At 41.7% G+C, this 15,356-nt stretch overlaps 1 protein-coding gene across 3 annotated transcripts in view; it reads right to left on the bottom strand.

The window, feature by feature from the left end:
- Positions 1 to 15,356, bottom strand: part of cnot6l (CCR4-NOT transcription complex, subunit 6-like) — a 37,181-nt gene that overhangs the window by 5,639 nt on the left and 16,186 nt on the right. For all 3 annotated transcript variants that reach the window (XM_040003594.1, XM_040003596.1, XM_040003595.1), the window contains exons 3-12: positions 14,902 to 15,023; positions 14,300 to 14,486; positions 13,865 to 13,950; positions 11,453 to 11,542; positions 11,216 to 11,284; positions 10,325 to 10,482; positions 8,619 to 8,773; positions 7,955 to 8,106; positions 5,160 to 5,387; positions 4,566 to 4,768 (exon numbers count right to left, since the gene is read on the bottom strand). In XM_040003594.1, the coding sequence (XP_039859528.1) occupies positions 4,566 to 4,768; positions 5,160 to 5,387; positions 7,955 to 8,106; positions 8,619 to 8,773; positions 10,325 to 10,482; positions 11,216 to 11,284; positions 11,453 to 11,542; positions 13,865 to 13,950; positions 14,300 to 14,486; positions 14,902 to 15,013 (1,440 nt within the window). In that variant the 5' untranslated portion in view covers positions 15,014 to 15,023. The remainder of the gene's footprint in view (positions 1 to 4,565; positions 4,769 to 5,159; positions 5,388 to 7,954; positions 8,107 to 8,618; positions 8,774 to 10,324; positions 10,483 to 11,215; positions 11,285 to 11,452; positions 11,543 to 13,864; positions 13,951 to 14,299; positions 14,487 to 14,901; positions 15,024 to 15,356) is intronic.

Here is a 15,356-nt window from a genome sequence, read left to right as displayed (position 1 = left end):
TCCACTGCTTCCCCATTTCCATGGCAGCACATCCTCAATTTCTCGTGTTTTGGTGTCTCGCACCAAAGTTACAAATGGTCTGTATTTGTATAGCGCTTTACTAGTCCCTAAGGACCCCAAAGCGCTTTACACATCCAGTCATCCACCCATTCACACACACATTCACACACTGGTGATGGCAGCTACACTGTAGCCACAGCCACCCTGGGGCGCACTGACAGAGGCGAGGCCCTCTGACCACCACCAGTACGGGTGAAATGACGGTCCAAGATGGGGCTCGAACCGGCAACCTTCCAATTACAAGGCGAACTCCCAACTCTTGAGCCACGATCGCCCCCTACAAGCAGAGGAGGCGAGGAAGAAAGCTTTTCTTGTTTCTCTAATGTGTGCCATCCATCTGTCTGTGACCTCAGCACACCTTGCATAATGCAACAGGAATGGAGAGGAGAGAGGAGGATGCAGGAGGAAATATCAGTGAGAATGCACAGGGAGCGTTTTTACCATCAGTATATAAAAGACACGTGGCTACAGCTGGAAGAGACGAACCATGGTGAGGAGGACTAACACATCAAACCTTCTGCTGTCACTGCTTTCAGAGTACACCCTTAAAATAACCAAAACAACACGTTTAAGACGTATTTCAAGAGTCTTACCATCAACATGCTTTTTAATATTCAAGTTTGTTTTTAAGGAGAAGGGAGGAGGAGACAATGACGCACAAATCAAAGAAAGGAGAAAAATCTGCTGTTTGTCATTCGTCCGTAAAACATTTGAATCTGCCGAGACTCGTACAGAAAGCCCGAGCTCTTTCTAACAACTGTGGAAAATGTTTAAAAAGGTCCAGTTGGTCTATTTTATTTACCCCTTTCCTCACTTTTCCACACATCACTTCCTGTCCTCTTTTCCTCATCACTGATTGGCTGTTGTGTTTCTTCTTTAATGACACCACCCTTTTCACTGAATCACAGAGAGGCCCTTTGGGTGACTTTTGGTTACTTGTTCTTATTACCTGCAGTTTAACCCATCACTTCATGACTTAAAGCCTAATCTAGTTTTTCTTTGCTTTTCAGAGTAAACATCATTTAGCACCTCTGAGCTTCCCACTTAACAGGTTGCATAAAATAATTCAGGTTGTTGCTCAAACTTCCACGAGTGGACGAGTGCGAGTGTCGTGACTAGTAATGTTCTTGTTGATGCTGTGCTGAGATGTCCAAACTTAAGTGTTAATTGATATTGTGTTGTTTTTAATCTGTTTATTACATTTTTGTGTCATTTTATTTCACAATGAGAAGCAGCTGGTTTTGTTTTTTGCTTCTTTTATGAGTGTTTATAGAAAATCCCTGTTTGATGTAGAGCTCCAGTTTCTAATTTAGTTTCTAATGAATCTATTTTTTTGCATGAACACATTAGCTCCTCAGATGAGTAATCAACGCTAAGAGAAGCAGCAATGAGTCAAGCTCGTTATTAGTACAAACATTAATCACCGAAAGTGTTGCCAGTGACTCCGTGGGATTCAGCCAGTGATATCGCCAGTGGGCAGAGACTAAAATTGTAAACAAGTAGATGAGTCTTACAGACGCAGGGTTAGTGAGAATGGCTCGTCTGCACTGTCTGAAGAGCTACATTAAAAAAAGTTGAGTCTGTGGAAGGTTTATTAATGGCTGGCTGTAGATGCCTCGTCTCAGAGGGTATCACTGTGAGCTTTAGCTCCCTGTGGGTCTCCCCGTCGCTGGCTGCCTAGGTCTCGCCCCCACTTGTAACCTCAGACATCCCCGTGTGGAGGCTGGAGGGACTAAACATTGCTCATGTGAAGATTACAGTCAAAAACACCCACCAATCTGGGCTTAAATTCCCCAACAGAGAACTCACTGGAAAGTCTGTGCATGCATGCAAGCATACATATATATACACATGTAGTAAAAAAAATAAGGTAATAAATAACTGTTAAATAACTGACGCCCCAATACTGAATAAATTAACCATTTGTGAGACAAGAAAAAGAGAGCAGAAAAAAAAAAAAGAAGAAAAGAATTTGATCGTGGACTGTCTGGCTCGATGACTCATTAGAAACCGAAGCTGAAATGATGTGACAAATCAAAACCGCGAGGCAGCTTCACACGAAATAAAGCGAATACGAGTTTTTGCTGCGGAGCGCGCTGAAGGGTAAAAATCACGGCTCAGAGGCCGCGATGTTCAAAGTTTTCCGTTCCCGCTGACAGCTCCCACTGCAAAACTCAGATATACAAAAGTGAAACACACAGCAACAGTATTTTTTTTCTCGATTGAACTTAATGCCCACCTGTGTAATTCACTCAGTTATACAGAGTTCCCAGCACCAAATTTAACGGAGGCAGTAACAAAAAAACCTCAGTACAAAAAACAATTTGACAGAATTCATCGTTGACGTTAAATTTGTCGCTGTAACGCGTTCATCTACACGACTGAACCTGCACCTGAAACAGCGACATTATCCACAATAAATATAGCAGGTAGTGATTTTCTGTATTTTAACGTGGCAGAGGCGAACAGGAATATCACATGTTTTCATATGCAGCCCTTTTGTCTTGACGACACCCTGTCGATGCGACGGCTACAGCGATCGACCAATGAAGGGTAACGGTCCATCTCTGGAAACATGCAAAGTACTCATTATGAGGCTGGAGGAGTAGCGGAGGCATGATTTGCCAGTTTATTAGCTGGGAAAAACCACTCGGTTAAGTTTAGGGACTAAACCTTTCTTGTTTAGGTTTAGGTTCATGGCCATCTGTTCCCTGACTCACAGGGTTATGGTATTAGTGTGACAGCTTCATAATGCCTGAAACCGCAAAGGTCACAAAGCACCAAAATGAGCCATGGCGGTGGTTTTTGATAAAATCAAGTGACACCTCAAGGATGAACACGAGCTTTGCGCATCAGCATCCGTCCCAGTGTACATGGAGACTAATTTTATTCCTCTCTCTTACTTTATTTCTTCCTTTGGAAAGTCCGCGCTGCGAGGTGACACGCTTAAAAACTGTCAGCATCTGTGTGCAGCGAGGGTCTCCTCAAAACCACAGACCATCGACGTGTTTTACATGATAAAGACGCTTACAGCACAGTGAAAGTTTGAAAGTTCGAAACAGATACAAATTAAGATAGTGACAACAGGATGTGTAGGCTATACTGCGATTTGTAACGTGATATTACTCCACACCAGCGCCTGCTATAACATGCCCCAAAGATCAGATAAGCTTTATTAGTCCCACACGTGGGAAATTTGTTGTTACAGATGTCAGACAAATTCTTCAATTATCTGTGAGACGCACAGGCGGACAAAAAAACAAAAACAAAAAACAAAAAACAAAAAAAACTCATTTGTGCCTTTTAATTCCTGCACACATCAGTTTTTGTGTAGCGAGGAGGAAAATAGTGGATGTTAGTGAAAATATGAGCATTATTATTACTAGAGCAAGATGATAAAGTCAGGACAAAAACTGATGTCTGTACACGGCGGCTCTAAAAACAGTATGCTAGCACTAAACTAGTAGCAAACATACCCAGAGCTTTAACAGTTAACAGTAGCAGTCAGACACAGCACTGTAGCTATTTGTACAGTATAAGCACAAGCTGCCATTCACACACTCACCGATACACTCATGCTTCTTCCTGCTTCTTCCATCTAAAGTTTGTACTGTTAACCGGAAATCATGCGTGACAATCAAGCTCATGTGGATTAATGAGAAACTGATGCAATGACCACTATTTCTTGGTAGCAGCTTCCTCTCTGATGGGGTCTCTCTGGTTCAGATGAGTGAGGTCCCCACCATGAATAATTGCTGCTTTGGAACGGCTTTCTCAAGAATAAAGACACAATCATTACCTAACCCTGGCTTGCTTAACATGCAGAAACAAGACTAGCTGGCAGAGTGACTCACATTTCATGATAAATATGATCCAGTAACGTAAACCTTTACATTTAAAAAAGAAAGTAACTGGTAAGCATTTTTTTCATAAGTTGGGTAGCTTCTCTCTAAGTGAGCTCACTCTGTCTCACTTCACTTACAGAAACACATAAGCTGACTCACAAAAATCGGGCACGACCCACCAACCAACTTCCGCAGACCTACAACAGTGAACTCGTCAAGCTCAGTTGCTTTACTCAAACCAGGATAAGGTGAGCTGTCAGATCACTCAGTAGTAAAAGGGGAAAGAACATCTGCAGCGGGACATCTGTGTCCTCTCACAGAAGCTGATTAGAGCCAATGTGACTCACTGCACTCTTTGACCAAGTTATCACACAAACACAGAATGAATCTTGGCGTCCTGAAGCGTGGGGCAGGGAACAGGGAACGTTTCGGGTGGGTGAAAACAACTCCCCCTCTAACTTTTCAGTCAGACACATTTGCAGGACCAGAAATTCCCGACCCTGCTCTACGCCCTCTCTGAGTCTGCTTCTTGAAGGTTTTTTCCTTCCGCAGAGGACGTTTGGGGGTCTCGCTCAGCTTGACTTTTGACATTTTGAGCACTATATAAATTACCTGTTACGGCTTCAAATGGAAACGAGTTTATTTGTGTTTTTGTTTTACCTTGAAGTCATATGTGTAGTTGGTGTAAGGCATCAGATTGCTGTCGTAGGCGCTCTTGAGCTGGAAGCTGTGTGTGATGCTTCCATCCGAGTTTCCGTTCTTGCCGTTGCAGTTGAAGTTGGTCAGACATTCGCTGTAGCGTAGCTCCTTAAAGTCCTTGTGGTTCTCGGCCACTCCTCCGTTGCTCAGATACTCCACCACACCTGCATCAAAGAGCAGGAACATTAGCGAGATATTAATCAGAACTTTATTTAATTATTAAATCCTTTAATTAAGGAAAAGAAACTCATGACATCATTCGTGGCTTTAAAGGGAAACTGATGATGGAAACCACGCTGGCAACAAACAAATATACAGACACTTTCCCATTGCTGGTAAAAACAAAGAAAAAACTAGATAATAAAATAAAATAATGAAGGTTCACATTTTTTAACATGGATAGGTCATTTTAATCAAGCTAAATCTATTTTTCTTTGTTATGTATTAATTGTGTCAAGTTATCAGGTGTCCAGAATGTATCAGGTGGGAACTTTAATCAGGTTTGGTTGATTTATATGGAACGACCCTGGTTCCTGATAAGTGACAGAGCCCTACCGGAGTCAGGCAGCGAGTTGAGGTCAGCGCACAGGACGATGGGGATTGAGGACGGGTCAGAGGTCGGCGATCCCGTTGCCACAGAGCCCGAGGCCCTCTCAGCAATGCTCTTTAACTCTGACAGGAACATCATGGTTTGGATCAACTTGACGTCCGAGTACTCGGGGTCCCAGTGCATGTGGGCGTTGGCTACCAGGATGAGCTGCCTCTCCTGAGGCGGCTTCATGCCTTAAAAAAAAAAAAAAAAAAAAAAAAAAAAAAAAAAAAAAAAAGTCAAGTAGGGCTTTAATCAAAATTCCTTTAATTAAAATTTTGATTTACACATTATTAAAAAAGATCAAATGTAAAAAACAATCTTCTCATGCTCTTTTTAATTCAAGTCCTTTTACTTCTATTAAAAGTTCAAATTCACTCCCCAACAGGTTCACATACATTTATATAAACTATAGTTCACTGTAGGGCTGCGCGATATGACCAAAATCTCATATCCCGATATAAGAATTCTATCGCCCGATAACGATATAAATCACAAAAATGTAACATTTTCTGTAAAATCTGTGAATCTCGGGTCGAGTGTTTTAACCGATGCATGAAACGATACATTTTTAGACACAAGTTGTAACGGCCGCCGTTTTCTTTGTGAGTATTTATTACACGGCGTGCTGCGGGGAAAAGCCTGTTCTAACGTTTGAGTCTAAGGTTTATTTTTTAGCACCTGGCGGCTCTTTTTTAATTCTCATCCGTAAATAATCTGCTCTTTCACGTGATTCAGTTTATTTTGAAAAGTCTCAATAGGATCTTGAGCTTTATTGTGAAAGGTTTACGTGGAACATAAACAAGCGGACACGCGATGCTGTTACTGTAGTTTTTGCTAACCACAACGCATAAAAACAGGCGCTTGTCCGTCTGTAGTGTGGTTATATTACATATAAGAGAAAGAGAGAACTTTAAGAAATTAATATAGCCACTACAGTGACCGATGAAAAAATATTGCCGTAAACAGTTTATTTTGCGACACCACGAAACAAACGATAGCGTAAAATGAAACGATAGACGTTTTTATATCATCATCCGATATATATCGTTATATGAACAGCCCTAGTTCACTGAAATGTAATTAAAGACCAATACAAACTTAATGAAAAATACTTGATTCCCTTAAAGTTAAAAAAAAAAAACGTTGTCACCATTTGTACTCGATCATGTGACATCCTAAAAGTCTTCATAAAGAAGCCCTGAATGGAAACTTTTTCCAAAAGCAGCAACTTCCACAAACAACGGCAGACAAGCCGAGAAGCTGCAGCTCCTGTTGTGGCCGCTTGAATAAGCAGCAACTTAACAGAAACTTAAAAGCAGAAATCAGCATTTTACAGCCCGACACAAAAACAACTTTTACTTTCCACATATAGTTTTCACATATGAATTCAACGAATTTTATTTATGCTTTTACGAACAAAAAGTTCTATGAATAAAGCCGTGAAAGATGCATAAAAAAAAAAGTACACGAGGAAAGAAATCAACTGACAATGATTCTAAATCTGAGTTGTGGTTTTTTCTTCACTTATTTTGAGAATAAGACTTTAAAATATATAAATTACACAATTCTACACACTTTTACTGTACAGACATTTATAGTTCCACAAAATTATACTGGGGGAAAAAAACCAGACGCTATGCAAGCAAAACAGTACATCACTTTCACTGACACATGAAAAAAAACAAAACTAAAAATAAAATAAATAGGATGTAAAAGTCCCCTGAACAAATCCTCATCGTGGTCTTATTTCAGATGCAGTAAACCACAGAACTATGAGGCAACTTCAGAAACTTAAAAGCGCTGACAGAGTAAAATATTTAAAAAGGAAGAGTGCGATATAGTGAGCATCAGTAAACGAGACAGGAAACGACCACAAACAGAAGTTTTACTGTAGCTCGCTGGGAGTGCAAATGGCCTGTGCCTGTCTCTCGCTGCAAACCTTAGTAAGTTAACTAACTAATTAAATACATATAAGCTTTAAAGCACCGATATTATGTGAGCATCATCAGCCACAGTGAGGCAAAACACCTTCAAACACACAATCTCCGTGGACACAACTTCACTAAAACGCATTTTCCGTACGACGGCACGGACACAACAGCAGGACCTGTATCTGTGTGCAGGTAGATACGGGAGGAGCACTGTCAGCGCCCTACACGGTGACCTCCAGCGGGCAAGTTTCTGACAAACTGTCAGGAACAGACTCCATGAGAGTGGCGTGGAGGCTCGCTTTGTGTTACACTGTGATAATCGAGTGCACCTTAATTAATTTTTTAACAGCGTATATTCTGTTCGGTTTACTTGTTTTTTAAACATTACATCTTTTCTTTCTCTCTTTCCATTTCCAGCCTTCGTTGTAACTTCTTAACTCTCTTTGTAAAGCACCCTGAAGCCTCTGATTAAAACCCAATTGTGACACCTTGTGGGAAAATACATTACTGCAGTTTTACTGTTTAATATTTTGGGCAAAAATAATTGTAGATCACAATTTTCAAGCTGAAAACAACCAGATTTTTAAAAAAAAATCTTGCTCTGTAACTACTGAACTGTGTGCATGTATCACATGTAAGTAATAACGCTGGTTTTATAACCTTCTAAATTTCCAAGTTACAGAGGCAGGCGAGTCAGTTTCACATGCATGGTTATGTTGTCATGGATAATTTGATAATATAACAAAGCTGAAGCCATTTTTGGGCCAGGAGAAAACAACTTGGAATGACCTAAACTGCTAAATTACAAAATGAAAGTCATTTCTTACCCCCGGAGAACATGTCCTTATTGACCTCGAGCAGCACGGCCACCCCGATGTTGTCTTTGGTCATCACTCTGTTCAGCATGACCTCTGAACCCTCAGAGTTAGCCATGGCTACCTGATTGAACTCCACAGTGTGTTTCTGGATCAAAGTGAACCTGTGAGAGAATCAAACAAGCAGCAGAAATGTCCACGAGGGCTTTGAAAATGCACTAGTTTCTTATGAAACGTTTTTCCTCCTTTAAATCTGCTCCTCATCCTTCATTTTTCCTGGCTCAGAGAGAACCAGGCTGGGCGACTACAAAGGAAAGTAAATGCAAACAGGCTGCGATGAGTCTGTGATGCAGTCTCCCTGTTGTTTGTGACCATTTCTAAATAGATCACATGAAAAATCATACATCATAAAACACAGCGAGCTGAGCTCCATCTATGGCAAAGATTACCCAAAAAATGACATATTTATAGTAATAATATAATTATAATAATAAAATACATTTTATAGCTGAAACTGAAAAAAAAAAAAAAAACCAAAAAACAACTTGAGCTCAGATTTTAATAACAGGAAATTTTTTTCTTTATGTAGAAAAACTTTTCATCAAATGTTTTCACACAGTTTCAAATCATAAAGGCATGTTTTGTAACGTGTATAAAATAAAGCTCTTAAACTCACTTCTCAGTCTTGAAGAACACGGCACAGCCGTCCACATGTTTCCTCTCCTGTTCTGAAACCAGTTTGGCACGAGATTTTGGACAGAAGTAGCCGTCATAGCCGCGCTCCTTTAGTGTTTCCAGAAACAACATGTAGTACTGCTCCGTCTCCACCTCCTGCAAAAACACACAAGGTAAGAAAAGTCACGTAAAGGAGCAGATGAGATATACAGGGAACGCACACAACATTAAAACACTGACAGGTGAAGTGAACACCGCTGAGGAAACCTTGTAAACTGGATAAGGAAGGGCTCAAATCATAACCAGGGTTCTTGTACTATTTAAAGATACACATCAGTGCTTTTAAGATCTAAGTAAATACAATTACTCGTGGCTACCAGTGTGGCCCCTCAGTCTCCGAGTAGATACAAGCTCTGAATTATCACATTCACAACTTTGGGGTGTCCACGCAACCTGCCCGGTGATGACGACAGCCCATCAACTTTTCACGGTTGTGGGGTTAAAAACTAAGGATGAACATTCTGATTCCTTGATATTCACTCATGACTGTAAGTGTACTTCACTCAAAAAAGCCAGTGAAGTCAAAATGAGCAGTCAAAGCCGTCATGATTTACTAAAGAGATGAACGCTGGTATTTTTGCTGTGGCTTTATCGGAGGAAAAAACTTTGAAGGGATAATTAAATCACAGAAACATGATTTAAGAAAGCAAAATTTGCCATGATTGATGAATGAAAGGGGAGTGCATCATAATGATTAAATGGTGCAGGTGGATGGCTCAGAGCTCTGTGTGCAGTGCATGAGTTTTAGCTCCATCCTGTTCCTCACGTCTCTCAGATCCATACAAGATTGAAACGGCTGCCAAAATCTAGAAATTATCGGTATGCGTGTGGCACGGTCACTGTATCATTTTATTAATATGCAGCTTTGTCAGGGTCTGATGATAAATAGTGTTTTGTTTCTCTTCTGCATGTCCTGCAGGTTAGCTGTTACACAGACGGACTAGTTGGTAATATACAGCACTTCTCAGGGAAGTTTCCACTCAGTGGAAAATAAAGCCAGCTTTGTATGGGCAGGATTAATCAGTAACATCTACCTCTTTATCTTCAATACACAATGGCCCGGTTGTGCTGACAGGTGAACGCTGGATACTGCGGATTGATCCAAGCAGTTTATAGCAGCTCTGCACACAGTCTAATGATTAGAGCGGAGAATAGTCCGAAGAATAATAACAACCTTTGTTGACATGATTGTGGGGGAATCACCTCAGGGGACGGACAGATGGCTACAGAAGGCAATAGCACCAATTAAAAATGTTAGAAAAAACACAGCCAGACAAAAGCAGGCTCGTTTTAGTTCATCTTTATTGTTTTTCTTCAGATTTCGAAAGCATTTCTTTAACTGCAAAAATGGGTCCAATGCCTTGTGCACTGGAGAGCAGTCCGATCCCTGCCCTAGTGCATGAGGCTAAGAGGTGCTGGGAAGATGTAGCCTAGTTCACCTCAATCCACAGCACTGTGTCTGTATATACACATAGACAACCCCAATACTGATGTAACCAGATAACCATCTGAGTGGAAAGATATCCAAATTATTAAAAAATCTCTTTGTGTAAGGTACGCTATGGCACCACCACAAATACTAGTAATATGCCGCAAAACAGTTAGTGAGGAAGATTTAAAGTATCTTAAAAGGTGGTCTAGCTTTACCTGTAGGCTGATGATGTCAGCGTCACAGCTGGTGATTTCCTCCATGATTCCCTTCTTCCTGTACTCCCAGTTTAAGGCCCAGGATGGACAGTAACCATACAGCTGTCGCGTGGCATACTTGTCGCACAGCACGTTGTAGCACATAACCGTGAACACAGCTACAGGGAGACAGAAGTAAAGTTTGCTAAATTACTGAATCATCTGAGAAAAGACACACGACACATCTGACAGTTACGAACAGCCTGAATAATTATTCCCCCAAACTCAGAGTCAGAATACTTTATTAATCCCTAAGGAAATCATGTGGTTACAGTTGCTCCAAGACAATAACAGTAACAGACTGAACTAAATTAAATAACACAACATATTACAAAGTTTACAAAATATAAGAAATAGCTCTACAAATAGCTCAGAACGGATCATCAATGGACTTTGCTAATGCTAACTTTAAGAAATCTGAATGTTTATCTCAGTTTCAAATTTATGAGCCAGTTTCAGTTGAAGCTTTTTCTGTCAATCAACACAGCCATAAAGCTAACGTTAAGCCTTACCAGAATCCAAATGGGGAAGTTATTAAAAAAAAGAAATCTTCTCCAGGTACATCTGTTTTTCATCCCAGGCTGTAAAGGTGCTATTTAATGCTATAAAAATGCTGCTGGACAGTATGCAAGTTTTTACTTTAAGCATGACATCAATTTTTACTGCAGCCATAAGAGTGATTATAGAAAATACCCACAGTGGCTTATCCAGATTTCCAGACGTACATAATTGTACTATAACACGGCATGCTGGGTAATGCTGGGCTTTACGGATAACCTAAAGAGCATAAGAAGCCATCAGCTCATAAACGACTCACTCCCAGTGCCACGTTATTATATGAAGGAAACTTACCGGTGGGGATCATTTGGTCTCGCTCTTTCAGAGTGATCCAAGGTCTTTGGGGGAGCTGCTCTGGGTGCACTGGAAAAACAGGCCGGGATTAGTGCTCATTTGTGCGTGACAGACACAGTGGTTTACCTGCTATGATATACCTGCAGCGCTGAGGTCTACAAAAAACTGTTTGATAAAATATGCATGAGTTCTGATAAACAGATGAGGGGTGAGGTTGTGTGTTGCCGAGCCGTTTACCTGCTAGATTGTCGAGCATGTAGTTCAAAAGCTTTCTGGTTCCATCTGGCTCCTGGTACAAATTGAGGATGTCTTGGGACAAAGGATTTCCTGCAGATAAGATAAGATAAGATAAGATAACTCGTTATTGTCATTGCACAGTCATACATAGTACAATGAAATTGGAAAACTGTCCTACGTCGGCACTACATATAACACAACACGACACATCACAACGCAACACAGTATATTAACTTAGTAATAAAAAAGAAGAATAAGTGTATTTGAATTGCATACTGTTATTATTGCATCTTGTTATAAATATAAATATTATTATTGTTACTGTTTTTATCGTTGTTACCTCCCCCCCTAAAAAAGTCCAGGGCGGTATCCAGTCAGGTCAGCTATTTGCATTGATCAGGGCTGTTGCCCTGTGGTAAAAGCTGTCCTTGAGTCTATTTGTCCGGGACCTCAGCAGCCTGAACCTCCTGCCAGACGGCAGCAGCTTAAACACCCGGTGTCCTGGGTGTGTACCGTCCCGTAGGATGCTGCGTGCCCTCTTGAGACAGCGAGTGCTGTACAGGTCCTTCAGGGAGGGAAGAGGATGTCCAATGATTTTTTGGGCTATATTGATGACCCTCTGGAGTGCCTTTCTGTGTGCTGTGGTGCAGCTGGAGAACCACACACCGATGCAATATGTCAGCACACTTTCAATGGAGCAGCGGTAGAAGACGGCTCCTTCTTCAGGTCTATTTTTCTGAGGATTCTCAGAAAGTGGAGACGCTGTTGGGCCTTCTTTAAGACCGCAGAGGTGTTAGAGCTCCATTGGAGGTCTGTGTCTATGTGCACACCCAGAAACTTGAAACTGCAGACCCTTTCCATACGCTCGCCATTGATGCTGACAGGCTGCAGCTCGGACTTCCTCCTTCTGAAGTCAACTACCAGTTCTTGTGTCTTGGTGGTATTGAGGTCCAGGTTGTTATCTACACACCAATCTGACAGCCTCTGAACTTCAGCTCTGTACGCCGTCTCATCTCCCCCTGAGATGCCATCAGGGGGAGATGGCATCTCAGGTCCAGCGTCTCTGATCCAGCGGCAGGTGGTAGAAGGAAGTCCGATTTCCAGCAGTTTAACTATTAGTCTGTCCGGGAGTATCGTATTGAAAGCAGAGCTAAAGTCAGCAAAGAGCAGCCTGGCGTAACGGCCCTGCACTTCCAGGTGAGAGATGGTGGTGTGGAGCGTTGTAGCAACAGCATCTTCAGTTGATCTGTTAGCTCTGTATGCGAACCGCTCCAGTTCGCATACAGAGCACTCGTGTCGCATGCAAATGATGTCACGGTTACCCCATCTGATCCGGCGGCCTTCCTGGGGTCCACTGCCCTCCGTGTGCGCCTCACATCATATTCCTGCACCATGAGGCTTGGGCTGCTGCTGCTGCTGCCCGATGTTTTTGCTGCTGCCGCCTTTGGTCCCTTCACCTCAAAGCGTGCGAAGACGTGGTTCAGCTCCTCCGCAAGCGCCGCGTTACCCTCAGTCAACGTGGTATTGCAAGGTTTGTAGTTGGTTAAGTGCTGAACTCCCTGCCATACCTGTCGTGAGTTGTTGTTGCTGAAGTGGTCTTCGATCAAATGAATCAGTTTTGGGTTTTGTTCTTTCTTCCTACCTTACAATTGGCCTTTGGGGGAGGGACTAAATAGGAGTCTATGCCTTTGCTGGCTATTTGTGACCATTAAATGTGCTTGAGTAAATGAACAACACTTTTAGCTCTCATTGAAACTCTTTGAGAGAAGCCAAAAACATTTATACGAAGGAAAAAAAAAACTGTCTGCGCACTCTATTCAACAGCTACCATTACGGGAGAAATTCTCAGGTTTTTTTGGTAAGCAGCAGTGATTCAGTACTCTTATATCGCTTTTCCATTAGTACCTACTCGGGTGAGTCAGGTCGCACGACGCAGTTTTTCATTAGGTGATTACCTGGTACCTTTTAGCACCTACTCAACTGGGGTTCCAAGAGATCCCAGGCAATCCAAAATGCGACGTCAAGAGATCGCATGCCACCGATTGGGTAGTCAGTGGCGTCACTCTACGACTCATGAGAGCGTCTCCATCGTGAAAACCAAAACAGACATTATTGAAACCCAGCAACGAGCAACATGGCCACAAAAAACCACCCAAAAAGTCAGAGTCTTGACGCTCGCTTTTGTTGTAGCGCTCGTGTCGCATGCAAATGATGTCACGGGATGTTTGGCTGCGTTGCTATAACGACCCCACAAACATTAGGTGGTACTGGAATTGAATGGAAATCGAATACAGGCTAAGTGGTACCGTCTAGAGATGTGTGGAGCCGATCCGAGTAGGGACTAATGGAAAAAGGGCTTCAGACATTCATTTTTGTTGCTCCAAAATCGTAATAATGAAAAACAAAACTCACCTTTTAGCCCGAGGGTTTGTAACTGGAAAAGCCTTCCAAGTTCGTAAGGCAGAACTCGTAAAAGATTATTGTTTAAAAGCAATTCCCTGAAAGAAACGAGACAAAAACAGTGTTTTTTCTAACAGTTTGGTAATTCCTCATCATTGATGTGTTTCTACTGGCATCAAAGCGTCGTCCACCACACATTCTTTTGTTGTCACATCTTCAGTCTCTGCTTGACAGCTTTGTTTTTGTTTGCGAGATGCTTTTATCACCCCCTCTCTTCATAATGTTCCCTGTGTTTTTAAACATTGTTTTTATCATGATCGCTTCTCTTCATTGCTTTGAGATGGCTCTACGTGCCATCCCTTCAGTGACTCTGAAGAATTCTTCGTTTTCAAGGCTAAATACGCACGTCTCCTTAAGTGAAGTTAGAAATACCAGCAGACAGCCTACCTGAGAGAGACCATGTTGCCCAGTTCGGCGGGCAGACTGCGGAGCTTATTGGACGACAGGTTCAGGTAGACCAGGTTGGGCAGCTTGGCGATGTCTGGCGGGATGCGGGTCAGGTTATTGTCATTGATGTGCAGCGCCGTGAGGTGGGTGAGTGTCCACAATGAGCTGCTCAGGCTCCTCACCCGCCCTGCATCCAAACACAGACATCAAGTCGAACATGAGAACAAAAGCACAATGTGGCTTTTCAAGACTTATCTAGATGTCCGTAAGACGTGAACTACTCATGGTGAAGTAGTCCGCAGTGTTGGCCCGTGGCATGTATGTTGGGATAGTTCTGACAGGAAATACAGCTCAGCTTTGATTTGCATGCACCCAAAAACACCCCCAAAAATTAATACATTCCAAGAACATTCTCATTAAGATGAGAAAAGTTAACTCTCGCGGATTAAAACACAGTAGTTTGGCTCTGTCATGAGCTGAGATTTAAAATGTTTCCAACATTTTCAATGCTTCCTTCCTTTAGGAATAGTTTTAGATCTGAGCTTCAAGGCCTCATTTTATTTTTAATGGAAGCGGGCCCAGAGGGAGTGAGTGAGACTGACCAGATATCTCGAGCTCGGACCAGTGAGACTTCTTCCCACTTGCCGCCTCGTCGGCTGGCATGATGGTGTAACATCTGCGGGGATCTGGAGGATCATATTTTTCCTTTGGCATACCTGTTAATCTGAAAAACACAGCAGAGATGTGCTTTAACGTTCTGCACTACAAAGAGCAGGACAACGCTACGGACTAATAACAATAATAATATTATTTGATTTTAGAAAACAAATTCAAAGAAATTATTTTATAAATATTAAAAAGGAGTCAAGAAAAACCACCTCCAGTTACAATAACATGATGATAAAATTGCCACTAATAATGATTATTAAAAAAAAAAAAAAGATATAAAAAAAACTCAGAATATTTTTATAATCAAAACATTAGAACTGCATTTACATTAATCAATATATTTAATAGTATTAAAATGTTTTAAATGGATAAATAAAAACATGATAAT

This window comes from Simochromis diagramma, unplaced genomic scaffold, assembly GCF_900408965.1.
Source record: "Simochromis diagramma unplaced genomic scaffold, fSimDia1.1 OVJJ01000583.1, whole genome shotgun sequence".
Classification (NCBI taxonomy): Eukaryota; Metazoa; Chordata; class Actinopteri; order Cichliformes; family Cichlidae; genus Simochromis; species Simochromis diagramma.
This window is presented reverse-complemented; position numbering and strand designations above follow the sequence as displayed.